Here is a 26969-nt window from a genome sequence, read left to right as displayed (position 1 = left end):
AGTTGCTGCTCTACCGCTTCATCGCTGCCGTCATCACTATCTTCATTTCTAAATATATAGCAGTGCACTTTCTTTCACCGGCAACGTCGTACACTGCCGATGGTCAGCGGGCGGATCAACCATCTTCCGTTTTGGCGGCGAGTCATACGAGGCTGGGAAACCACGTGGCAAGGAATGACTTCGACGCAAGCAACAAAAACGAGCGTGAACGTCTTAAACTGCTAGAAAAACTGCGTGGTATGACGAGCCAGCCGGCCAGCACGCAATCGCGAAGCGCAGCGCTATTAGCGCAGTTGGCGCAGTCCATTAGTGTTTCGGAGGGTGGTGCGGCTTAGAGCTATGGGCGCAATCCATTCTTTTTTCGAAGGGTTGAAATGGTGACGGGAAAGAGGCACACGAGGCTGCCAATGCGGAAAAGGCTGGAGAACAGCGCTGCGGCATATGGCGGATCAATTTTTTTCTTTCTTTTTTTTTTCAAAGATTTCGCATTCCATTACCTTCCGGCACGGACACCCAGTGGCCAGACTTCATCGTTAAAAATTGATAATGCTGTCTCGGGGCATTGTAATAAGCGAGTTATTTAACCATAGAAAACATACAAAAGTTGACAATATTGTTAGAACCGGTATCGTTATAAGTGGGTTCAACCGTATTATGAAATGCAAAAGAAGAACAGATACTAAAGTGAATGATGAGCTTCGTTTTTTTTATTTGAGGGTGATTTCAGGTATAATAGAACAAATGACGCCTAGTGGACCTTTTTGATTTACTCAATATTTCTGCATCTGAATGCTTGATGACCGTTTGTGAAGGCCAGCCGTATAAATTATTTTTCATAATAGTAAAAGATTACTAAGTGAGAAAATCTGGAGTGTTTGAAAACTTTCACAGATTTCTATGACTCATAGAGGACAGTCTCAAAAAGCTTTGACCCAGCTTGCTCTCTGATCCTCAATGAGCACTCGAGTTTTGAAGGCCACATTTGGCATTTGCAAAATTTACAATTGGTTGGCATGACAAATTTCTCATATGGGACACTTTTACTGCACATCTTTTTGAAACTGAAATTGTTTCTTTTTTTTTTTCACATTTCGCACCCAGCCATCACTAAATTTAAAACCCTCAATGTTCATCTGAAGTGCCAGGGTTTCTGCCTTTTGATTTAAAACATCACCAGATACCAGCACATGCTTGGCGATCATGACTTTCAGCTACATCAGAAACCCTTCCTCAAGTTTTGGGTGGACACCTTGGCAGACATTCCTCTGCCGGGATCCAGCAAATTTCTCGGCTGCTTGTAAAATCTACACCTTGTTTTTTAGGGAGTGTAATACTGTCTGCTTCGAGATTTCAAATTCCTTTACGCCGTCTACCTTTAATCAGTCATAAATTGCATCATCAATTTGCTATAATTTCCTCGCTCCGAAGCCTTTATCAAATTGGAGGCGGACAACGAAGACGGTGTCAATGCCATTTGTAGCAGCTGCCGATGAAACCACTGTAGACGATTGGTTGTTGAAGCAGCTGAGCTTAGCGTCGCGTCATGCGGCGTGGGCCGGCTCACGCTTCACATAGTTTTGCCTGTCGAAACCGCCCTAGTGCCAATCACAAGAGGGGCACCTCGCGGCTACACTCGGATATCGCCTGTACACAAGGAGGAAGCGCGGAAACAAGCACGCTTGCAGTCACGGAGGGACGTGCTGCAAGCAAGTGTTGGCCTCGACAATAGGGGTGTGCCACCAGAAGTTGTGGAGGGTCGTTTACCACGCACTCGCGTGCCCTGCAATATTTTATGGCCGAGTGTACAACTGACCATATGTGACTGACAAGTGCCAACAGCAACGTCCACACGAAGCCTCGCGGGAGGGTGCAACAAGCGGTGCCTGCTATCGAGGCTGTACCGGAAGAGCCTAACAGAGTACCAGTAGATTCCACTCATTGCAAGGGCAATGAAATTTGCTTACTAGTGCGTCGTTTCTCGAAGTGGAAAGGCTTGACCTTTCGCATCAGCAAAAGGTTTTAGCATGAGGTTTTAGCACATTGTAATAGGAGTGCTGTGGAAAACAACTACCCGCTGGGATAAATTGGATAAAACAAAGTATGTTTTGTAGTTAATTCCATTAAAGAATTCTCTTTGAGTTTTATTCACCTCAAACACAGCGGTCGACTTACATTAAGCATTGATCTGTATCCACGTAGAGGGGTCTCAGACGGGCTCTTGGGACAAAGGAACGACAACACAGTAGTGCAAACAATCACAAGGGCATTTATTGCGCCTTTCATACACCAATGCACACTAGCTGAATTACAACCAATAGAACATTCACATGGGCGCGCGACAAATCAAGGAAGTCCGACTCACCGCGACCCGACAGCGAGCGAATATGTTCGCCCCATGCTACGATACCTCGCGAAAAGGCTTAGCATGTTGAAAAGTTCAAACACGCTACAGCAACCGTCGCCTCTCTCAAGAAAGCACGCCGCCGACACTAGCGATCAAAATCCCCACGCTAGGAATACGCTTTGGTTGAAACAAAAGTTGTCTCGAACCGAGCAAAACTGTCAAAATTATCGTCCAATGCCCCAAGAGCCCCACGTTGGGCAGCCAGATTTGGGGTCTCACACATGCTCTTGGGACAAAGGAACGACAACACAGTAGTGCAAACAAGCAAAGGGGCATTTATAGCACCTTACATACACTAACACACGCTAGCCGAATTACGACCAATAGAACACTCATGCGGGCGCACGACAAATCAAGGAATTCCGACTCACCGCAACCCGATAGCGAGTGAATACGTTCACGACATCCTATGACACCATCGCCTAGTCGTTCACGTGTACAGTCACGCGAACGGTGGCGCGCTTGAACGAACCGGTGTCCTGCTTTTAGCCTCGCGCGACGGTCGCGCGAAGCGGGCCGGCGCACGCGCGATGCGTTCGTGCGTGTTGGCCGCCGATCCCAAGCCCAAGAGAGAGTGCCTTTGACCTTTTTCTCCCAAGTCACATCGCCGTTCGGCGGCGTTAGCATCGCGACACTCGCGCCCATCTCTCGCAACGCACCGCAACTACTGCCAGCACTTAACCACGCGGTGAAGCCGGACCACAGGAGACGCGTGAGTCGCGCATCCCCACAACGTTTAACATTAATATACTGATTTAGGCATAACGAAGAAACTCCCTGGGTTTAACATTATCGTAAAGCCACGCAAGGGCCACACCAGGGCAAGAGGGCTCTGGATTAAGCTCTACCACTTAGGGTGCTTCAATGTGCTCAGTAGAGCAGTACTTTTGCATTTTGCCCCAATCATAATGCAGGTAAGAATCACAAACCAGCTAATATGTCCTCGGCACCAGAATGTCATACCCACTTCAGCAGGTCGTACCAAGCTAGGCAGACTTGGCTATTTACCACAAACTCACACAAGCAAGCAAATGTAAGAGAAGTGCCAGTCACTACCCACCTGAGGTGGAGTTTGACTGATCCACAGTCTCTGTTGTCTGCACGCTCATAGAGTTGCTGGCTGCTTTGAAGGAGCACCCAACAGACTTGTCAGCCAGAGGCAAGCTGCACTGCGTGCCAACCTCCTCCTGACCGATCACTTTAGAAGGGGTGTGGCATGCCATCTTGGCAGCGATACTTTCAGCTAGGCTCATCGCACTTGTGAGGCCTGCAGAAAAATAATTGGAGCGATTGCAGTCCTGTTACAGTATCAGGAACAAGAGGTATATACAACAATAGAATAAATGCCGGGGTACCTTACAATGCATAGCCGTGGAACACAACATAACCCTTTCGGTTCAGTATTCCTAAAGGGCTACAAGGGACAATGCACACTGAATACTCGAAAACAGGGCAACCTTTTTCAGTACAAGGTTTCCCCAGGACAGCAGAACGTATCTCAGACTTTTTTTTTTGAACTCGTACATTAAAGCTATTGGTGGAGTCAAACAAATGCAAAGTGATTGCAAGATCCTGAGGCCATCGCCTTAAGCCGATGAAATGTCCATTGGAGGATCCCAGTCGACACATATCTTTGCCAGTTGATACCATCCTACGCTTGCAACTTTTCCATTTCATCACACTACCTAGTTGTCTGCTGTCCACAATTGCACGTCAGTTCAATTGGCACCCATTCAGTAGCCACGGTAGACAGTCAGTTACCTGCCCTACACATTATTAGAATTGCCAAAGTGCATTTTTAATGCAATAGCATTCTTTAAGAACTTCACCCAGTTAGCAGTAGGTCTGTATGTATGTATGTATGCATGTCCGCAACTAACCTCTTTCCCGCCAACTTGCATCACTGAGTTGTCAAATGGGCTGCATCTGGCTGCTGTGCTGAGAGAACTGGGTTGAAAACCAACATCGGCCCAACTTGGGTGACTGAGCATGTGACATTGGGCATGTGCTGCTCTTCAATGACCTTGGGGCCTCTCCCAATGATCTTCAATTACCCCTGTCTTGCATTATCGTATTTCAAGTTGTACCTGCAAATTTCTTGATTTCATCACCCCATCCAACTATCTGCCGTCCTCGACTGTGCTTTCCTTTCTTTAGCACCTATTCTGCAACTTGACAGACAACCGATTATCTGCCCTATGCATTACATGGCCTGCCCAGCTCCATTTTTTGCTCTTAATGTCAACTAGAATGTTGGCTACCTTTGTTTGCTCTTTTGATCCATGCCACTCTCTGTCTCTTCAAGTTACACCCAACCTTTTTCGTTCCTTCGCTCGTTGCACAGTTCTTAACTTGTTCCCAAGCTTGTTACCCTTGATATAATCTCGACCGGGTGAGGTGGGTCGTCACCGCAGGAATCAGGAGACGACGATGAAGGCGGGCATCGTCAGGATGAAAAATAGAAAATATTGTATTCACTTCATTGGTACATGGTTTTGACTCTATCCGAGTCTCGAGCGGTTCTGATTAACACGGGGGCCAGGACGGCCTTAAATCCCCTCGTGGTGGCCGATGTTCCCTTCGGGGAAGTACTCTCTCCGGTGGTCAAGTTGACGACCTCCTCTCCCTCGGGTCCTCCTTCTTGGTAGCTCGCCGTTTTCGTCTGCTCCGTAGAGGTGAGACGATCTCTCGGGGATGAAGGGGATTATCTCGTCACAGGAAAAGCGCTGGGCTTGCTTCCCACATTGGAGAGATACAGATTCCAGGAAGATCATAACCTGCCGATGACTCCTGCGGGGAACTTGTGGAAGTGTCGGAACTTTGTCGGGCGGTCAAGTTGACGACCTCCTCTCCCTCGGGTCCTCCTTCTTGGTAGCTCGCCGTTTTCGTCTGCTCCGTAGAGGTCAGAGGCTCTCTCGGGGATGAAAGAGGATTATCTCGTCATGGGAAAGGCGCTCGAGCTTGATTCCCACATTTGACAGGTGCAGATCCAAGCCGATCATAACACCCTCCAAGTTACTGACCCCCATATGTTAGTACCCGTAGAATGCAATTATTCTACACTTTTCTTTTCAATGATACCAATAAGCTACCGGTCACGATTTGATAATGCCTGCAGTATGCGCACTTTCATGGTTTGTTTCTTTATTAGGTTCTTTGTTGCTTGGGAGAGCTTACATACTCTTTTGCCATTGTGCCTTACCTCCTACTTCAATTGATGCTTTTGAAAGCAGCCTAGTTACGGTCTCAGTCATTACCTTGAATCTTATCTTCATATTTCTGTTCGAAAGCTGCATATTTGTTTGAGAGCACCAGCCTAAATTCATCTGCTTTTACCCTGACTGCATCTAGGTTGGCCTATTTCCTCGTAGCTAATTTGGTCTTCCTCCCTTGAAATTGAGAACAGTCGTAGACCTCACTAACCTAAGATCACTGCCATTTCCCTTACCTAACACTTCTGCATTCTGCACTATGATAGGGTGAGCATAGAGTATTGACCCTTTTCAAAGAGCAGTTTGTTCCAGAGAAACGAGATAGCCCTTTCAGGAGTGTGCCGTACGTCGCTTTGGCGACCGCGCACGAATATGAAACTATTACCGCTTCTACCTTGCTTCGGTGCGACCAGCTGTCGGAAATGCAACTACATTTTCGCTGAACACTGTGCTCCAATCATGCTGGATTGAATCATGTGGATTTAAGGCTTGTGCAGTAGTTGGCTGCAAAAATAGTGACTGGCATATTAAGGAATGTAATGAATGTGCATGGCCGGTTCACGGACCGCTGCTACAACTGTCCGTATGTGTTTCCGCCACTTCGAGATGATCGGATTTCCTCGAGGATACAGAAACTTGCTTATCTATCCAGCGTTGTATCTCTAACTTTCAAAAAAAGGGCTTCAGTCCAGGTACGTCGGCAAGGGTGAGTACAGCTCTACCAATCAAGCGCGTGCTGGAGGCTCCTTCCCTCTCCTTTTAAGCTGGATGGAAAAGGAGCGTGTGCACCGCTTTGCTTGCTCCAGTTCGGTGTCGGCTTTCCCGCATGTCTTTCCCATCATTATTATGGCCCGCGACATTACGGTAGCTAGTGACGAATCGAACTTTTGGACAAACCCAAATATTTGGCTCATGTTTGTCCTAGCCTATGCTGTGTTAATACCAACTGGACTCATTTTGTCATAATCCCTGCATACAAATAGTGATCGGAGACTTCAGACATTTAACTGCAATAAAAAAGAGATAGCTTATGAAATTATTAATAAAAACAATATGTTATGAACATAGTGTGAGAAATGGGTTGCTGCAACAAGAGCAGAGAGACAAAAGAGAGCGAACGAATGTTTTCCTTGCGGAGTCCGACCACCAACCTTCCCAGACCTCTAACTAGCAACGAAAACGACCAAAAGAGCCATAGAAAAAGCTATCCACTTGAAAAGCTTCCATTGCAGCTACATGTCGATGCCACAAATAAATGTACGGAGTACAACACACTGCTACACAAAGCCTAGAGCAAGTGGTGAAGTGGTGCGCCATCAACGCATAGCTGATGGCGCAGCCATTGCGTCGTGCAGATAGACGCAGACTTATGACTAAGCCAGACTGGCATAAGCCAATAAAGGAAGAAAGAAAGAAGAAAAAGCAGAAGATAAAAAGAGAACAAGAAGACACGAGGAGTCGGTGGCAGAAAGTAACGAAAAAATAAGTTATAAAATAACAGCATCCGAATAAAAAAAAATACAATAAGAAAGCAGAAGAAGAAGCACAAAAGTGCACGCGTCATTACGTGGCCAACAGGAGAAGGGACACGTAGCCAAACAGAGCAGCCCAGCTATGCTCTGGGACGAAGGCAGGCAGAAAGAGCTGAAGGCCGAACAGGACGGGTGGATCGCGGAGGCGGCGACAACACAGTGGAAGCTGTTATTCAGCTGCCACGGCCACGACCCGCGAGCTGAGTGGATGTCCCTCCGGAAGCCGCAGCTACACGCTGACGGCACCGTTTCCCGGATTCCCTGCGGCCACGATCCGCAGGCCAGCAGAGTTGACCGGGCGATCCAGGAGCGTCGGTCACCCCACCGTCCTGACCCCCTGACCAGGCCAAACGGAACCGAACGTCGGACACAGCGATTTCCAGTCTACGACGAATTGGCGGGCCCAACGACGTGTCGTCGGAAGCCGCAACGACGAGGTGACGTGGCCACGTCAATGGACGCAATGTAAATATTTTGTTTTGCGCTGTTGTCTTTGCCGCTTGTTCTTATGATTATAAATGTTCGCCTTAAACGTACGACTTGTCCCTGTCTGTCTTTAGTCTGCCGAAATTTGTGACACAGACGCTGAGGATGCAATTCGCAAGTGATAGTGTCCCTGATGCAAAAGATGTTGGTGAACCACAGCGGTCCCATAGAAGAATGGCTCACAGCTGAGAATGGTAGTTGTAATTTGCAACACAATTCTTTCTCTACGATTTATTGTCTCAGGGCCTCTGGAAACAGGTTTTCTGGATTCTTCTTCAACTGTGTCTTTTGTGATGGCACCAGGCATCAAGTGCAATACAATATTATAAGTGTTTCGGCCTACACGATATTATATGCGAGGTTAACGCATTGCCAGAACTTCCAACAATGAAGTGGCCAACCTAAATAGTTTAAATATGTGAACAAGCATTGTCCCCTGTCTAACAGTGCGATAGTGATAGTGTATCATACATCACTCAATTGAGCCACCATTACTTAACTCCTCCTGTACTGGAGCAGCACAAGTAATGGAAGCAACAGCACGCCTTGAGTAAATGGATATACATACCAAATTCTGGATTGAGCCAACCAGCAACAATCGGCACTTGCGGCTATTTGTTGTCAACGGTGCAGAGTTGGGCTAGATCTTCATGGGCACAACAAACATCAGCAGAAGCTGTAAAGACAGCAAAGTAAAACACATTTGACAAATGGATGTACACATAGCCAAGGATATGGGCCTAGGGCACTTCGCCACGTAACTGCAACAAATTGAAACATACGCTCGTCAGGCAATCCAGAAAAACAGTTCTTTTAGCTTTAAGCATCACGAGTGTATGGAGTTGGAATTGATATCCTAAGTCGGTGAGCTGCTGCGGGTCATGTTAATGTCCTAAACTGAGGAGGTTGTAAGATTTCGGCAATCCTGGCGAGGCCAGAGTGACGTATCCCAACTTCGCCGGCCGCTGTCTCGCATGCTTGAAACGCCGGACTATCTATCCGCGCCTTAACAGTGAATCAAATCAGCAGAAACGTGCTTGTGCTTTTCCGACAATTCAGCAGTGCACGAGTACTTCGATTCCACGACCAGTGGGTTGAAGAGTACGTCGGTGATTTTCATCAGAATCTCGTGCGGGTCCGCTGTCACGCCAGAGGTTTGTACACACCGTGCGACCACTTCAGCCTCATTGCCCACTGTGCCTCTCAGATCGGCTAAAATGATGTGTTCAGCGTAAGAAACTCGCTTTCCTTCCATAAACCAGCGCAAACCGGCGTCACACTACACGAAAATCTTCAAACACAGTGGCGGCGGCGACACGGGGACCACTGTAGCGGGGACTCCTACTTGTATCTGCCATGTTGCACAGTGTAGCCAGCGTTGGGATTGATGGTGTAGCCAGACGCGGCACAGAAGGCCATAGATTTTCTCACTTGGTGCGGAGACGCGCTAGCGGCGCGCGTTTGGGTATGGGTGTTCTGTGGTTTGGCCAGATGAACCGCTTCATAGGTGTTTTGAGGCTTTATTCTATGTGTCGCCTTTGTATCGGCCGGGCAAATGTTTCTTATTCCCATATTTATTCCTAAGTAAGAACCATGCGCGTCCGCTGCACCACTGTGGAAGGTAGAGTTTCCCTTCTCTAATGTGCTACCGAAACGCATCTGGAAAAAAAAGAAAAAAAGGTGAGAGTACTTCCAAGAGTTTTGTACGAGTACCTATTCTTGTGCTGACACTCGTAGGAATAATCGCGTTTGCGGTATAAAGTGATCTCAAAATGCCAGCTGTCGCGAAGCAGTTGCCGCAGTCTCGCAGAGGTCGCAGATCCACTTATTCGTGCCCTCGAGGAGCACTGCTGCCGTTCCTATGCGCTGCCCTTAGTTGAAACAAGAGTGCCATTGTTAGCAATGTGTAACATGCGTGTGTTTAGTCGCGACGTAAAAGTGGTGGCACCTTCCAACGCGCCAGCACAAGCATATTGCATTGAAGTGTTAATTCTGCAAATGCTGTCTGGTGGGTGTTCTTTTTTTGTCCACCTTTATGAGTTATGCGTCTCTTATGCGGAGGTCAGGGGATAGTTGTGCTATTGTGCTCAGCAGTAGTCACACACGTGACTGCATTTCTTTCCCTTCCTCACTGCTTGTGCTGACACCAGCTGGGGCGTTAGCACTTTCCATTTGTCGCACTCGGATAGGGACAGTCTATTTCCTTCGCTTAAATCTTCTTAGCTGCTCTTCTGTGCGAGCTGAACGGTATTCTGTAAGTGTCCACCTAGTGGACATGTCCATTTCGTCTGGTGCATAAGTTCTGATTGACTGGACTGGGGGACGCGTCAGAAAGATACAGGGGCCCCCAGCCCATCAGCACTTCATCAACAGACGACCCCCACTCCGTGGAGTTGGGTCATGCCAAGTGTGTGTGGTGAGTGGGCACTTGAACGAAAAGCTCACTTGCCAGCTGCTGTCGCTTACGAGCACTTTCAAAGGCAGACATATATCAGTGCACGGATCAGCTCATCGCTCTATTATACACATGGCCGTTCCATTCACTGTGCGTAACTATGCATCTCTGTGGTCGACATTGTAAAGACACCAAGAAGCCAGGTGATACAGGCATTGTGTTAGCCTCAATTTTTATCTCTGCTATTTTTAGGATATCAATTACGAACTATTAGACGAACTCCATACACTCGAGATGCTTACAGCTAAAGGAACGTTCTTTCCCGATTGCGTGAGGAGCATATGTTTCAATTTGAGGCAGTTACGTGCTGAAGTGCCCTAGGCCCATATCCCTGGCTATGTGTACTGCCATTTGTCTAATGTGTTTTACTTTGCTGTGCTGCTGTCTTTACAGCTTCTGCTGATATTTGTTGTGCCCATGAAGATCTAGCCCAATTCTGCATCGTTGACAACAAATAGGCGCAGTTGCCGATTGCTGCTGGTTGGCTCAGTCCAGAATTTGGTATGTATATCCATTTGCTCAAGCCGAGCTGTTGCTTCTATTACTTGTGCTGCTCCAGTAAAGTAGGAGTTAAGTAATGGTGGCTTGAGTGATGTATGATACCCTATCACTATCGTGCTAGACAGGTGACAAGGCTTGTTCACATATTTAAATTATTTAGGTTGGCCACTTTAATGTTGGAAGTTCCTGCAATGTGTTAACCTCGCATATAAAATCGTGTAGGCCGAAACACTTATAATATTGTATTGCACTTGATGGCCTGGTGCCATCACTAAAGACGCAGTTGAAGAAGAATCCAGAAAACTTGTTTCCAGCGGTCCTGAGACAATAAATCGTAGAGAAAGAATTGTGTTGCGAACTACAACTACCATTCTCAGCTGTGAGCTATTCTTCTATGGGACCGCTGTTGTTCACCAATGTCTTTTGTATCAGGCACACTATCACTTGCCAATTGCATCCTCAGTGTCTGACTTAGTCATAAGTCTGGGTCTATCTGCTGCGCCGTGAGCGATGCGTGTGAATAGTGTGCGAAATTTTTAGTTTAGGTTAGTCCTCGTACACAGGGAACGCCAGTCAACTGAAACAACAGCCTCACGACGGCTTGGATTAAAGAGACTGTCTGTCGGGAATCGTCGGAAGGGCGTGCGAAATAGGAAGGTGGCGACGCCGCCTCAATTTCAAGACGCACGATGCAGACAAGGCTATCAGTGGGCGGTTGCTGATTGGGCAACTGAACGTCCGCGCAGGACGATGTAGCGGCCGTGTTTGGAAGCCGCATGAATTGTTGGGCGATGCGGCGACTCTTCAGTGCTTCAAAACGCCGGCATTCCTTGATATCTTCAACGGTCGAGCAGTCCTTAAAGACCAGCAAGTTGAAAGCATCATCAGCAGTGCCTTTCAGGACGTGACTTACTTTGTCCACCTCGGTCATGGTGGCATCAACTCGGCGGCAAAGGGAGATAATGTCAAGGATGTACGAGACGTACGACTCCGTGGGAGATTGGGCGCGACAGGAGAGATCTTTCGAAGCTGCACTCTGGTGGCCAATTGGTTTGCCAAATAGGTCGCGAAGCTTCTACTTACATAGATCCCAGCTGGTCTGCCCCGTTTCGTGAGTGTCAAACCAGACGCACACTGTCCCACTGAGGTAGAAACCGACATTAGCGAGTGTCACTGTTGGGTACCACCGATTGTTGGTTGCGACGTGCTCGTAATTCCTAATCCAGTCATCAACGTCGACGTTGTCGGCACCGCAAAAAGATGCTGGGTCGCGGGGTTGGATCAAGATCACTGGCTGGGGTGCCAGTGTTGCGGTTGACGCCATATCCCCGCCTGTTGACATGGTGGAACTTGCCATGACACGTCTGCTGCGGAGTTCCGTCTTGAGTAGTACCCCAGCACCTCCACCAAAATGTTATGGGAAGCGGTATAACAGAAAATATATTTACAAAATTTCTACAGCGAGCTGTAGCACTGCCAAGATGGCGGAAAGACAATCTCTTCAATCGTCGTCTTCTTCACCCAAATGGTCAACTTCATCTTTGTCCCATTGCGCGCAGTCTCGTAACAATATCTAGGCGTACTTATTTCTTCTAATCTTTCTTGGAAGATGCATGTAGACTATATATAACCAACAATGCTAATCGCATGCTGGGATACATACACCGCAATTTTTAACTTCTAGTTCTGTAAAGTTCTTTACAAATCGTTAGTTTGTACTAAACTAGAATATGCTGCATCTGTCTGGGACCCCAATCAAGAGACACTCATCTATCAACTTGAATCTCTCCAGAACTGGGCGGCTCCCTTCATTCTTTGTAATTATTGCCTTAGCTCCAGTGTCACTACTATGAAAGCAAGCTTATCATTACCTCTTATATAAGCTTAGATATATCTTATATAAGCGCAACCTTATATAAGATATATCATGACAACCTCATTCTTAAGAATAAATTGATAACCCCCTCGTGTTACGTTTCGGCCCACATCGACCATCGTCATAAGGTTGATATTACGTCATGCCACATCATTTTGTCAATTAATTCATCCCCAGTACGTCAGCAAGTTGGAATCACCTTCCCCCATCCGTCGTCAAAAAATCTGATAATGCTAAGTTCAAAGCTGCTTTAACAAACTTGCTGTTGTCATAAACACAATTTTAGCATTGTCAGCTTTTTTCTTTTTTTTTCTTAGCAATTTTTTTTACCGGACTAATCTTTTTAAAACGAGTGTTCTGTGTTTTGTAGGCACATATTACTAGTTTGAGCGTAATTTCTTTCATTTTATTTCTTTGTTGCAAAAGATGTCTTTATGCTTTGGTTGTTCAGCTGGTTATTTTCTATCCTTGTACTGTGTGCTATTTATTGTTAATTTCGTTTATTATATTGATGTAACTTTCTTTTTTTCACGTGAGCCTCAATTATGCTGAGTTTTATATAAATGTAATGCTGTTTCTTGTTTTCCACTTTTTCCCATGTTACCAACTTCCCTCTGTAATGCCCTCAGGCCCTGAGGGTACTGTAATAAATAAAAATAAATAAAAATATAGGGTAGCCGACATTCTAGTTGACATTAAGAGGAAAAAATGGAGCTGGGCAGGCCATGTAATGCGTAGGGCAGATAATCGGTGGTCTATTAAGTTGCAGAACGGGTGCAAAGGAAAGAAAAGCACAGTCGAGGGCGGCAGGAAGTTGGGTGGGATGGACGAAATCAAGAAATTTGCGGGCACAACATGAAATAAGATAAAGCAAGACAGGGGTAATTGGAGATCATTGGGAGAGACCCCAGGGTCATTGAAGAGCGCCACATGCGCAATGTTACATTCTCAGTGGACCTAAGTGACGGTTGGTTTTCAACCCAGTTCCCTCAACATGGCAGCCAGATGCAGCCCATTTTTGACTACTCAGGGATACAAGTTGGCGGAAAAGAGGTTAGGTGCAGGCGCGGATCCAGGGGAGATGTCTGGATGTCCTGACCCCCCTCCTCAGATTTCTACATCGCCCGTCGCCGACCGCTGACAGGGTGATGGCCCTGTCGCCATCACCCTGTCATAATATGGCGACCAGCATTCTTCAAAAATATTTTTCTCGGGTACCAGTGGTAACAGCCATGTAGAAGTAAAGCTAGCTCGCTCACAAGCTTAGCTGTTTTCCGTAGGGGTGTATTGTCGCGAAATTGACATAGTTAATTTTTCTCATGAATAATTGGACCTCCTGGTGCCGGCTTTGCCTTACTTGTTTAGTCGGCGGCATCTTGCGAACCAGGGGACGTCCCTTTCGTCAAACACGCCGATGCCCGCGCGAGCGCCTTCACGCTTGATCAACTGAGATTAACAGTGTACTAGAATGTTTTACAGTGGGTTGAGCGGAGGCGCATCCTATTGTGCGTCGCGTACCCGCTTTGGAAGAAAGTAGCGGCGGCACTGTCGTCGCTCGCCCTTGAAGCGAGTGGGCGCCGCTTCTGCGTCCGCTCGTTGCTTTTCGATGTCGTCGTCGCGGAACGTCGCTTCATTGGCGCCTTTTTCTGCTTCAGTGTTTATGATGCCGCCCAAGCGGCGGTTAAAGCACTGTTACGTGCCAGGCTGCGCAACTGGCTATGCAAGAACAGTCCAGGAGCGCAAGTTATCGCTTTTTAATGCTCCGAAAGATGAACACCAAAGGATTCCTCATAGTAGCAAATCCTTTAGCGCAATTCAAAAAAAAAAAAAAAACAGGGACGTGACAGAGACACAGGATAGCACTGTCCTGTGTCTCTGTCATGTCCCCGTCTTTTTGAATTGCGCTAGAGGCTTTGCCAATATGAGGAAACCGTACCAACTAGCCCAAGAATCAACCTTGTTGAACCAAAGGCTTGTTCCCAAAGGCATGATAGTTCGGACACCCTGCATATTGCAGTCGGCTATCCAGCTCAGCTTCTCTAAAATCGTGGTAAGCGTTCGCAAATACTCATTTTACGATTTGCACGGTCGTGTAAAAGACAGTGTCGATAATAAGCCAAGCAAACTGCAACGAATACCACTGCGAAATGTGAAGTATTGCGGCTATGTCTCTATATACCCGACGATTCCACAACTACAACACGCGCAAGCGACAGTATTTGAATTTTTTCATATGCATAACGAAGCTGCAAAGAATAAAAACCAGAAGCAAAAACATTTGCCCCTTGCTAGTCGTGCATTGCTTGGTGGCGGTAAACTTCACCCGCCGAAAACGCCGGACGAAGTGGTTGTCCTAACAGGGCGACGGGCCGAAAGCTGACGCGCTTTCAAGTGTGGGCCGACTACAGCGCCGCCGCCTCTTTCTTACCCTCGAGGCCCTCTCCAGTGGAGGCGGTTGCACCACTAGAAGACAGTCTAGTTCACTATACCCGCGGGGTGTCATCGGTTGCATTTTACCGTTACCTGGAAAAGCCAGTGGTGTGGCAAACACAGACAGCGAGAGCTGTACCGTGCAAAAGCGGAGAATGCGTCAAAGGGCCACAAGTTCGAGTACGAACGTCACCGTCTGCAGTCGCTCACGCAAGAGAAACTTCAGGAAGAATAGGGTGCCTCGATGCCGGGCAGCGTTGACATCGAGGCACACTACAGGAAGAACATCTTGCCGCGCCTCCTCCCGGCGGCAACATGCAACACATCAGCCCACGCCCTCCTCTGAGCCCGCTACATAACCTTCTAGTACACTGTAGCCGGACCAAGCTGAGACCACACCGTCTTTCTTTGAGTTTTATTCTGTTTCCTGTCCCAGTGTACAGTCGAAGTTTAATCAACTTAAACAGTAAATAGATCAACTTAATAGGTCTCCCTGTCCTTCGCAGTTCGTCTGTCTGCCCTTCAATGCCACGTAGCGACTGCGCGGAATTTGGTGCTACTATGTCACAGAAAAGGATATCCACATTTTTAAGCCGAAAGCCTTAACTCTCTGTTTCAAGGTCGCTGTGGGGTATAGAAAGAGTCAGTGCGCTTGCCTCCCGCTCGTGCCACTAATCCCGCGTTCGTTGGCACTGGGTAGGAGGAGGGAAATGTCAGCTGTGGCGTGGGAGGGCGTTGACAGAAAGCGGCAACGGCGGCGCTGGGGAGGAGGAGCGAAATATCACCAGCAGCGCAGCAGGGGTGTTGAGGGCAAGCACGGTGGCGGCGCTAGGGAGGAGAGAAATGTCAGCGGCAGCGCCCGTAGAACGTTCTGGAAACGGCGGCAGCACACTTGTGCGCCTTGTATTACGTCGCCGCGTGCGCACAAAGCTTCATTCCACATCGTTATGGATCTAACTAGGTTTTCACCTTCACATTCTTAGAAAGTTCTAAGCATCCCGTGTAATTTTTTCTCCTGTGTCCAAGCGATCTTTTCCAGACACTGAAGCTGGTAATTATGCGTACCAAGAAAAAAACCCATATAACTACGCTCTTTGATTTACGGTTTTCTTTTGCTTAAAGTAAGTCCCCGCGAATGTATATATAAACTAGAAAGACAAGTTACCGTTCTCCATTTTCAATTTCCCTTCTCTTCTGTCATTGTAATCGGGAGGCCTCTGTGTCTTGTGCTAAACAGCCTCATTCGTCATCCACCTTCACAGAGAAGAATGGCTCGTGATGTTTTTGCTTCACATGAGTTCTAGCCATATTTACACCAAGAACTTCATACCTTGTTGTTATGCATTCTATAAGTGACATATAAGTTGTATCGTTCGTTTCTACAAAAATTAAAGAACTACCCAGCCTGTACTTCAAATGTGAGACGAGCCTTTGTCAATTAAATATAAACGAAGCGCGGTCCACTCATTACCTCTCGATGTTGCCCTGTGTGAATTGTCGGGGAGCAAACAGTTTTTCTTATACGTTTTATTCCGATATTGCTTTCATTATTCGTGATAAACCGTAATAAAATATTAAACTGTTAAGCTGTGCACTTTTTATTTTTAAGAGTTTAGCGTTGTGTCTGCCTTATTCATAGGAGTAACTCTCCCCGCACTCTTACAACTCATCTGTTCTTCGGGAGGAGTACGCAGATTTCAGTTTCACAGCTAATAAGGTAGTTCCGCGAACAACCTGCTTAATGAAAAAGATGTCTTGCTGAAGTGTTCATATATCATCTTCATCATCAGCCTATATTTATGTCCACTGCAGGACGAAGGCCTCTCCCTGCGATCTCCAATTATTCCTGTCTTGTGCTAGCTGATTCCAACTTGCGCCTGCAAATTTCGTAACTTCATCACCCCACCTAGTGTTCATATATAAATAATAACAAATAACAACTAAACTTAGAACTACGTATAGGCAACTTTTACAACTGTACCGCTCATTGTAATCACAGTTACACGTTGACAACATCCAGTACAAGCACAGTACCGTTCGTACGCTATAAGTTTTGCATTATAACGTCGCACTGTTTTATTGTCATAGAATAAGCCTAGGAGGCTCAATCTCACCAGATCAGTTTGTCTGAGTGGGCGTTCTCGCTGAGCGGGCGAAGCCTCGAGCCGCAGCTTTGCAGTGGGGGAGCGTGACGTCAGTGGCAAATGCCAGCACGTGGGCCTAGGATGGCGTCGCCTGGTAAACAAAACGTAAAGAAACGGGAGCAGATGCGTGCCTTGTGCAAAATGATGACGTCGCGTGAGAAACAAAACACAAAGCAAAAGACGCTGGCTCACGCTCTTGGCTGCTACGCCTCATCGTTCTTCTTGTAGGTGGCGTCAAGAGTCCTCATACGTAAAGCCTCTATATATATACTCATACGCAGTGATTCGCATATCATATACCAGCGTAGTGGTTGGCACTTTGGAGAGGAAGCGTTAGTCCTCCAAAGCAAACGAAGGTGTCTCCACCGAACACAAAGAAGCTTCTTGAGGAAATCAAGGTGTCCCAGCAAAATTCAAAAGACGGAACCACGCTTACTCACCTGTAACAAATCAGCAACAGATCATCCCAAATTTTATTATTACCAATTTTACAGACCTATATATTATCAGGCACAACCGTCAAACTCATGGCTGTGTTGGGCAACATTCTTTTCCTCTAAGTTCGGAGAAACCGATACCTGGCATTGCTACAGCTGTTGCACTAGCCGTACAAGAGGCGGGTTTATCTTGAGTAGAAATGGTGCATTTCCATAAATAAGAAATGCTACTTTCATCATCATCATCATTGACAGAAGCTGACCCCCCTTCAGAAAAAATCTGGATCCGCCCCTGGTTAGGTGTGGACATGCATACATACATACAGACCTACTGCTAACTAGGTGAAATTCTTAAAGAATGTTCTTGCATTAAAAATGCACTTTGACAATTACTGTAATATGTTGGGCAGGTAACTGACAGTTTACTGCGGCTACTGAATGGATACCAATAGAACTGACATGCAATCGAGGACAGCAGATAATTAGGTAGTGTGATGAAATAGAAAACTTGCAAGCGTAGGATGGTATCAACTGGCACAAGGTATGGGTCAACTGGGATCCTCCAGTGGACATTACCTATGCTAATGGCGATGACCTTAGGATCTTGCAATCACTTAGCATTAGTTAGACTCCACCAATAGCTTTAAAATGTATGAGATGAAAAAAAACTTGGAGATACGTTCTGCTGTCGTAAACCTTGCACTGAAAAAGGTTGCACTGCTTTTTAGTATTCAGTGTGCATTGTCCCTTGTAGCCCTTTAGGAATACTGAACCGAAAGGGTTGTGTTGTGTTCCATGGCTATGCAATATAAGATGCCCCGGCATTTATTCTATTGTTGGATTTACCTCTTGTTCTCGATGCTGTAACAGGACTGCAATTGCTGCAATTATTTTCTGCAGGCCTCACAAATGCGATGAGCCTAGCAGAAAGTATCACTGCCAAAATGGCATACCATGCCCTTTCCAAGGTCATCGGTCAGAAGGAGGTTGGCACGCAGTGCAGCTTGCCTCTGGCTGACAAGTCTGTTGGGTGCTCCTTCAAAGCAGCCAGCAAGTCTATGAGCGTGCAAACTACAGAGACTGTGGATCAGTCAAACTCCACCTCAGGTGGGTAGTGACTGGCACTTCTCTTACAATTGCTTGCTTGTCTAAGTTTGTGGTAGATAGCCAAGTCTGCCTAGCTTGGTACGACCTGCTGAAGTTTGTATGACATTCTGGTGCCGAGGACATATTAGCTGGTTTGTGATTCTCACCTGCATTATGATTCGGGCAAAATGCAAAAATACTGCTCTACTGAGCACATTGAAGCACCTTAAGTGGTAGAGCTTAATCTAGAGCCCTCTTGCCCTGGTGCTGTTGTAGCCCTTGCGTGGCTTTACGATAATGTTAAACCCAGTGAGTGCCTTAGTTATGCCTAAATCAGTATAGTAATGTTAAACGTGGATACAGATCAATGCGTAATGTAAGTCGACCGCTGTGTTTGAGGTGAATAAAATTCAAACAGAATTCTTTAATGGAATTAACTACAAAACGTACTTTGTTTTATCAATATGCTCATTCATTGAGAGAGGCGAAACTTGCACGGCAACTGTCAGTATTCTTGTTCTGGGACAGCTCTGAGTCACGACGTCCCACAGCACATGTCTGAGCAGCTCTAGGCACGCGCAACACTGTCATCTGGCAATGAGCAGCATGTGCCGGGCACCTGCGGCGCACGCCAGCCATCACTTAAGCCGACCTGTAGGTGTCAAGTGATTGCTGGCCATACACTCGTTTTGACCCTCTACAGTCAATAGTAGCTTCAGGTTTTTTGCGCAGTGGCTGACGTATCGCCAATTCTTCTGTACCGCCAATTTATCCCAGCGGGTAGTTGTTTTCAGCAGCACTCCTATTACAATGTGCTAAAACCTCATGCTAAAACCTTTTGCTGATGCGAAAGGTCAAGCCTTTCCACTTCGAGAAGCGATACACTAGTGAGCAAATTTCATTGCCTTTGCAATGAGTGGAATCTACTGGTATTCTGTTAGGCTGTTCCGGTACAGCCTCGATAGCAGGCACCGCTTGTTGCGCCCTCCCACGAGGCTTCGTGCTGACGTTGCTGTTGGCACTTGTCAGTCACATGTGGTCAGTTGTACGCTCGGCCATAAAATATTGCAGGGCACGCGAGTGTGTGGTAAGCGTCTCTCCGCAACTTCTGGCGGCGCACCCCTATTGTCGAGGCCAACACTTGCACGCAGCACGTCCCTCCGTGACTGAAAGCGTGCATGTTTCCGTGCTTCCTCCTTGTGTACAGGCGATATCCGAGTGTAGCCGCGAGGTGCCCCTCTTGTGATTGGCACTGGGTCGGTTTTGACGGGCAAAACTATGTGAAGCGTGAGCCGGCCCACGCCGCATGATGCGACGCTAGGCTCAGCCGCTTCAACAACAGATCGTCTACAGTGGTTTCATTGGCAGTTGCTACAAATGGCATTGACACCGTTTGTTGTCCGCCTCCAATTCGATAAAGGCTTCGAAGCGAGGAACTTATTGCAAATATACGATGGAATTTATGGCTAATTGAAAGTAGTCGGCACAAAGGAATTTAAAATCTCGAAGCAGACAGTATTACACTCCCTAAAAAACAAGGTGTAGATTTTAGAAGCAGCCGAGAAATCTGCTGGATCCCGACAGAGGAATGTCTGCCGAGGTGACCACCGAAAACTTGACGAAGGGTTTCTGATGTAGCTGAAAGTCATGATCGCCAAGCATGTGCCGGTGTCTGGTGATGTTTTAAATTAAAAGGCAGAAACCCTGGCACTTCAGATGAACATTGAGGGTTTAAATTTAGTGATGGCTGGGTGTGAAATGTAAAAAAAAAAAAAAAATTTCAGTTTTAAAAAGATGTGCAGTAAAAGTGTCCTATATGATAAATTTGTCATGCCAACCAATCGTAAGTTTTGCAAATGCCAAATATGGCCTTCAAAACTCGAGTGCTCATTGAGGATCAGAGAGCAAGCTGGGTGAAAGCTTTTTGAGACTGTCCTCTATGGGTCATAGAAATCCGTGAAAGTCTTCAAACACTCCAGATTTTCTCACTTAGTACTTTTTTACTATATTATGAAAAATAATTTATACGGCTGGCCTTCACAAACAGTCATGAAGAATTCAGATGCAGAAATATTGAGTAAATCAAAAAGGACCACTAGGCGTCATTTGTTCTATTATACCTGAAATCACCCTCAAAATATCCCAATTCAAAAAAACGAAGCTCATCATTAACTTTTGTATCTGTTCTTCTTTTGCATTTCATAATATGGTCGAACCCACTTATAACGATACCGGTTCTAACAATATTGTCAACTTTTGTATGTTTTCTATGGTTAAATAACTCGCTTATTACAATGCCCCGAGGCAGCATTATCGGTTTAACAATAACGACTGGCCACTGGGTGTCCGTGCCGGAAGGTAATGGAATGCGAAATCTTTGAAAAAAGAAAGAAAAAAATTGATCCGCCATATGCCGCCGCGCTGATCTCCAGCCTTTTCCGCATTCGGCAGCCTCGTGTGCCTCTTTCCCGTCACCATTTCAACCCTTCGAAAAAACAATGGATTGCCCCCATAGCTCTAAGCCGCACCACCCTCCGAAACACTAATGGACCGCGCCAACTTCGCTGATAGCGCTGCGCTTCTCCGCGATTGCGTGCTGGCCGGCTGGCCCGTCATACGATGCAGTTTTTCTAGCAGTTTAAGACGTTCACGCTCGTTTTTGTTGGTCGCGTCGAAGTAATTCCTGGCCACGTGGTTTCCCAGCCTCGTTTGACTCGCCGCCAAAACGGAAGATGGTTAATCCGCCCGCTGACCATCGGCAGTGTACGACGTTGCCGGTGAAAGAAAGTGCACTGGTGTATATTTAGAAATGAAGATAGTGATGACGGCAGCGATGAAGCGGTAGAGCAGTGTGCCTCAACGATGCCCTTGCAGAAGGCCCTGCTGATTATTCAGTCCATCCGGGGCTTCGTTTTCACGAGGGACCTTCAACTGCACTACATGGAGCACCGGAATGCCTTGGAGAAGGCTATCGGCAAGCTAAAGGCTACTTTTGAGGCCACCGAAGCGATGCCTCATCGGAGCTCGCATGTCACTTGCCGCCCATGACACCCCGCTTTGCATTTGTTATAGCAGTGCCAACGCTGGCTGCGCCTTGTTACACGCGATTGGAGTGTGGGGGAAGCATAGTTGAACAGTTCAACGAGTCAACACAATCAGCTGCCAGATGGAGGAAGGTGTCGGGGGGTGGGGGCACTGGCCTCCCCACCATTATAGTTTTCTCACAACAGCCATGCTAACCCTTTATTTAGATTTTTTTCGTGCAGCCCGGTTATAACAGTTATCAGTGATAACAATGAAATTTTCGTGGCACTTGAATAATGTTATAAGTGGACCAACTGTACTACTTTTGTTTCATTTGTGCAGCATCGAGGCCTTCTATTTCTCCATCAACAGCCAACGGTGACAGTTCACAGAAGGAATGCCTCCACCAAGATCATCTGTGTGACTATGCGGCTGATAAACTGTTTTGTCCGGAAGCACATGCCAAGGTCGATACTAGTGAGCGTCTGTACAAGTGCAATTTGTGCCCTCAGAGCTTCTCAAGAAAAGGCACCCTTAAGAGCCACTTGTGCGTCCACACGGGTGAGCGGCCATTTCAATGCGCTTCATGCCTTCAGAGCTTCTCACGAAAGGACCATATGAAAGCCCACCTGCGCACCCACACTGGTGAGAAGCCATTTCAGTGCCCTTCATGCCCTCGAAGCTTCTCGCGCAAGTTGTACATGAAGGAACACCTGCACAACCACACAGGCAAGAAGCCATTTGAATGCCCTTCATGCCTTCGGAGCTTCTCACAAAAGTCCCACCTCAAAACCCACCTGCGCACTCACACAGGTGAAAAGCCGTGGCAGTGCCCTTCATGCCCTCGACGCTTCTCGCATAAGGTCAGTATGACACACCACCTGCGCACCCACACAGGCGAGAAGCCATTTCAATGCCCTTCTTGCCCTCAGGTCTTCTCGCGCAAGTTGTACATGAAGGAACACCTGCACACCCACACAGGCGAGAAGCCATTTGAATGCCCTTCATGCTTTCAGAGCTTTTCACGAAAGTCCCAACTGAACATCCACCTGCGCTCCCACACAGGTGAGAAGCCGTGGCAGTGCCCTTCATGCCCTCAACGCTTCTTGCATAAGGCCAGCATGAAATATCACCTGCGAATACACACTGGTGAGAAGCCATGGCAGTGCTCTTCATGCCCTCAAAGATTCTCGCATAAGTCCAGCATGAAAGACCACCTGCGCACCCACACAGGTGAGAAGCCATTTCAATGCCCTTCTTGCCCTCGTGTCTTTTCGCGCAAGTTCAACATGAAGGAACACATGCACGCTCATACAGGCGAGAAGCCATATCAGTGCCGTTCATGCCTTCAGAGCTTCTCACGAAAGTCCCAACTGAACACCCACCTGCACACCCACACAGTTGAGAAGCCGTGATGGTGCCCTTCTTGCCCTCAAAGCTTCTCGCAAAAGTTCAGCGTGAAGGAACACCTGGGAACCCACACAGGCGAGAATCCATTTCAGTGCCCTTCATGCACTCAGAAATTCTCACTGAAGAGTGCCAGGAAGCAACACCTGAGCATTCATACAGGTGACCAACCATACCGTTGAGCTGTCTGCTCCAAGTCGTTTGTGCGGGCGAATTACTTGAGCAGACATAAGAGAACACTGCACCATGGTACTGTAGAGTTGTCAATAGGCATGTTGAACTACTTCAATTTTCAATTAAAGATCTATAGACATGGAGCGTGCTGCAGAGTGTTCTGCTGCATCAGGTAGCACAAGTGCCCTCATATGCTCTTAAGTGATGCAGCAAGCATCATTTGTTGGTTTAAAGCAGGAACATGGACGAGGAAGAAGTTTGGCATGCGACTCACTGTCTTTTCAAGGCAAGGTCGGAGGAGACAGGCCGACGCAAGATATCCAACTGTGGTGGTGTCACACATGTGATGTAAAGCAAATGAAATGTACACCTATGGTTCACACATGATGAAAGCTGTCTATAAAAATTAAAAATGAAGCCTTGTGTGACTGAGTGAAGCCCACTTCCAGTTTGCTGCCTGGGGTTTTCCCTCTATTGCTAAAAAAGCTTCCGGAAAATATTTTTTCTTTTTGTTGGATTATGCTTATTCTTGATGTGCTTTACAGATTTATATAGAAAATATACATTTTTCTTGGTTTTTGTGGCAGCACCGGAATACGATGCTGCCACAGCGAAGCGTATGACGCTCATGTCATGCCACCAGCAGCAGGGAACAGTGGTGCATTTGGATTATCGCCTATTGAATGCATGTATTACGCTTCCAACGACACTGTGCCACAGGGGCTGTGAAACGTGCAGGTTAAGATGCTTATCGCAATAGGGCTGGATGCGATGGCTGTGAATGCAATGTGCGATGGCCAACGAGATTAGCTGGTATCAGATTAGGAAACTAAGTGCGTGCCATCAAATGAATAGAAACAAAGCAGCGGCAGCCATATCTAAGAAACCTAGCAATAATGCCTTACTTTGGCGCATAACATATAAGTGATGCTCAAAAAGCGAGTACAAAAATCTGGTTCAGGTTTGCCATATTATAAAATTTACTTAATTATGTTAGTATAGTGTCAAAGCCCGAAGGCTTTAGATAAACAAAAGTGGGCAGTTTTTTCTTTTCATAAGCAAGAAAGCTTCAAATGTGGCCACTGCAAGAAGAAACGTAGGTGGGAGTTAGAAGAATCTGTCCTTGAAGGAGCGGGAGTAGTAAAATAAATCCTAATAAACAAACTCAAGTCAGATCGCATACGGCATAATTCGAGACAAGGTAGACCAAGCAGTGATTTTATCGAAGACGCACTGGCTACACGCGACTAATTGGATGAAACAAAACACGGGCGGCATGGTTTTGGACAATTTTGAGAGCATGCGATAAGGTATAGCAGTTGCCGGATTCCAGACAGAACTGGTGTACTCGAAGATTAACCCCACCTTTGATTTATAAAATAAACGCGTCCCATGAAGAAAATTTCGAGGGAAGAACCAAGCATGCGGTTGGCATTTGTCAGGAAAAACTGAACATATATACAGGGTGTTTCAGCGAACACTTTCAAAATTTATATAAGGTTACCTGTGGCAGATAGCCCAATTCTAGTTAATGAGCTGGTCTACTCGAAGAGGCGGACATTACTTGCACAAAAAATTGCATAATTGACTAATTAACAAACATTCACTAATTAAGTTTTTAGCTAATTATCTGATGGCCCATATTGCAATTTACAAATTGTAGCCGTGGAGTTCGCAAGGCGGATCCACTTAGAATTAATTCTCAGGATGACACCAGTTTCGAGATATTAATTCCCGAACTTTGCGGAGAAATGCATTGGCGTTCCAGTTAATTTTGTGCTTCAATGCATAAAGCGACATGCATAACTCAAAGCGACATGCATAACTCAAAGCGACATGCATAACATAAAGCGAAATGCATAAATCCTCTCCTATGTTTCAAATGCCAGCGATTCGGCCATAGTTCACAGAACTGCCAAGGCCGCCAAACTTGTGCGAAATGCTGTGCTCATGAACACTCATCTAAGTCTTGTGAAAACTCGCGACACTGTGGGAACTCTGATGGGGAGCACGCCGAATACTCGCGGTCGTGCCCATCCTGGAAAAAATAAAAAAAATAGTAACAATTAAAGTATAGGAAAACGTAACTTCCAGGAGACATGCAGGCGGTTATCCTACCTGCCCATGAACACCTTTGCCGATGCTGCATGTCAGGGGGCAGCATCACGACGGCAATTGGCGGCTGTCCGGCCCGCACGCAGTGAGCTGGCGGTGGCGCCATGTGCCCCCTCGGCAGCTGCACTTCTGGCAAGTATCCGGCATGCGCGTCGCCTCTCCCGGCTGTTGTCGCTGCTGTCGGGACGACCAGGGCAGCTGTATTTACTGTGTACTTGAATACGATTGAGTGGGCCAAGAGGTGCGGCGCACCCTAGCTGAGGCGCAAAGCGCCCAAAACTAGGGTGAGGTCACAGCGAGCGAACTATGGAAGCGCGTGCTGCAGCAGGTTCTGCTGGCGGGCGTCTGTTTTCAGCGCCGGTAAAAAGTAAAACTATTCCAATCTGTTTTTAAGCCTATATGGGTGAGGCCTGAGCCATTTTGACCTATCACGAAGGGCTAATGGTGGATTTGGAATAAAAGTCGCAGATTTGCCTGAAAGGCAAAGTATCGATTGTGATAGTAAATACTAGACAGCTGTATGAAGTAAGGATGTTAGTTTTATCGGCAGTGTAAGCATGTAAAAATTCGCTAACTAAATTAACAAGCATGGTGTCACGGGCGCACAAGCGTGACCATATCTCCCTCGATGACCATGGAAACTCGTCAAAACGCTGGAGTAAGGAAGCACGACAATAGCAGCGACCGTATTGGCCTTCCTGCTGCATCGCTTCAACGCGAACTAAGCGACGAAAACACTGCGCAAACGAAGCTATCAGCACTGATACACTGTCCCTATCGCAGATTGCTTTCAAGATGGGGTTCGCGCGCTCGCGCCATACCCAGCAGCTGCCGGGGTAGAACGCCCCTACCTCCCTTTCCCCCGGTGCCTTGCGCGCTGCGGCAGACGGCGCGCTTTCTCCCCGCTTTCCTTCTTTGCACGCATGAGATTGAGCCGCCGTCGTCGGCTCACCCTCACACGCTTTCACTGGCATATATATGTAGCCTAAGGTGCAGCGACGAAGTTATGTATGAAGCCCATGGACTTCATACATAACATCACGGCATTGTCGACGGCAGAAATACGCCTGGAGTGTCCATTTAATTTCTGTCACAATAAAAGCAGATTGGAATAGTTTTACGTTATACCACCCCAGGTTTTATTGCGGCTCACTGGGTCTGCGGTGACATATCGTGACCCAGAAATTGTTACACCATCGATTGGACCGCCTGATTTGAGAACATTTTCCGCTATCATAAGCGTCGGTGCGGGATTGTGTAGTTCGATCGTAGGTGCCAACGATGTTTTCGGCTTTACTGGAAAGCATGCACCTGTGCCACCACTTGACCCACTCTTCCGTATTCTAGTACGCTTTACCTACAAAGCGCGCGTCTACTTCGTACTCGTGTTGGTTTGTTCTGTGTTTTGTCGTGGTTTCAAAGTGTGTGGCCACCCATTATTCCACCAAAATTCAGATTGGCCTGCTCCAAACTGTTTCAAAATGATATTTTGTCTGCTCCAAATTGCTCCATAATGAAATTTAGTCTGCTCCAAACTGCTCCAAAACACAATTTTACTTGCTCTAAAAATTGCTCCAAAATGGCTTTGGGCAGGCCCACCCCTGCACACAGCACAAAAACCACATTCAACATAGATACACAAATATTACACTGGAATGTGAGAGGTCTACTCCACAACGTCAATGA

At 46.9% G+C, this 26969-nt stretch overlaps 2 protein-coding genes and 1 long non-coding RNA gene across 5 annotated transcripts in view; 1 reads left to right on the top strand and 2 right to left on the bottom strand.

Annotated features, from left to right (window-relative positions):
• The window catches only part of LOC119453139 (zinc finger protein 91-like), a 124410-nt gene extending 115426 nt beyond the window's left edge, over nucleotides 1-8984 (bottom strand). The window contains exons 1-3 of the mRNA XM_049667874.1: nucleotides 8417-8984; nucleotides 8203-8310; nucleotides 3465-3671 (exon numbers count right to left, since the gene is read on the bottom strand). Coding sequence (XP_049523831.1) covers nucleotides 3465-3657 — 193 coding nt within the window. The 5' untranslated portion in view covers nucleotides 3658-3671; nucleotides 8203-8310; nucleotides 8417-8984. The remainder of the gene's footprint in view (nucleotides 1-3464; nucleotides 3672-8202; nucleotides 8311-8416) is intronic.
• Nucleotides 8985-9042: 58 nt separating this feature from the next.
• The window catches only part of LOC119453138 (zinc finger protein 260), a 51677-nt gene continuing 33750 nt past the window's right edge, over nucleotides 9043-26969 (top strand). Inside the window, exons 1-5 of the mRNA XM_049667565.1 lie at nucleotides 9043-9320; nucleotides 18378-18584; nucleotides 21930-22232; nucleotides 22401-22450; nucleotides 22520-22820. Of these exons, the coding sequence (XP_049523522.1) occupies nucleotides 9275-9320; nucleotides 18378-18584; nucleotides 21930-22232; nucleotides 22401-22450; nucleotides 22520-22820 (907 nt within the window). The 5' untranslated portion in view covers nucleotides 9043-9274. The remainder of the gene's footprint in view (nucleotides 9321-18377; nucleotides 18585-21929; nucleotides 22233-22400; nucleotides 22451-22519; nucleotides 22821-26969) is intronic.
• LOC125945568 (uncharacterized) overlaps nucleotides 22340-26969 on the bottom strand; it is a 38066-nt gene continuing 33436 nt past the window's right edge. For 2 of the 3 annotated variants that reach the window (XR_007467008.1, XR_007467006.1), the window contains exon 3: nucleotides 22377-22468. This is a non-coding gene — a long non-coding RNA (uncharacterized LOC125945568). Of the gene's footprint in view, nucleotides 22469-26969 lie in introns of all 3 variants that reach the window. The other variant, XR_007467007.1, reaches the window with a different exon arrangement.

Source organism: Dermacentor silvarum, chromosome 5 (assembly GCF_013339745.2).
Source record: "Dermacentor silvarum isolate Dsil-2018 chromosome 5, BIME_Dsil_1.4, whole genome shotgun sequence".
Taxonomy (NCBI): domain Eukaryota; kingdom Metazoa; phylum Arthropoda; class Arachnida; order Ixodida; family Ixodidae; genus Dermacentor; species Dermacentor silvarum.
Note: the sequence above shows the minus strand (reverse complement) of the source record. Positions and strands in the feature narration are given on the sequence as shown.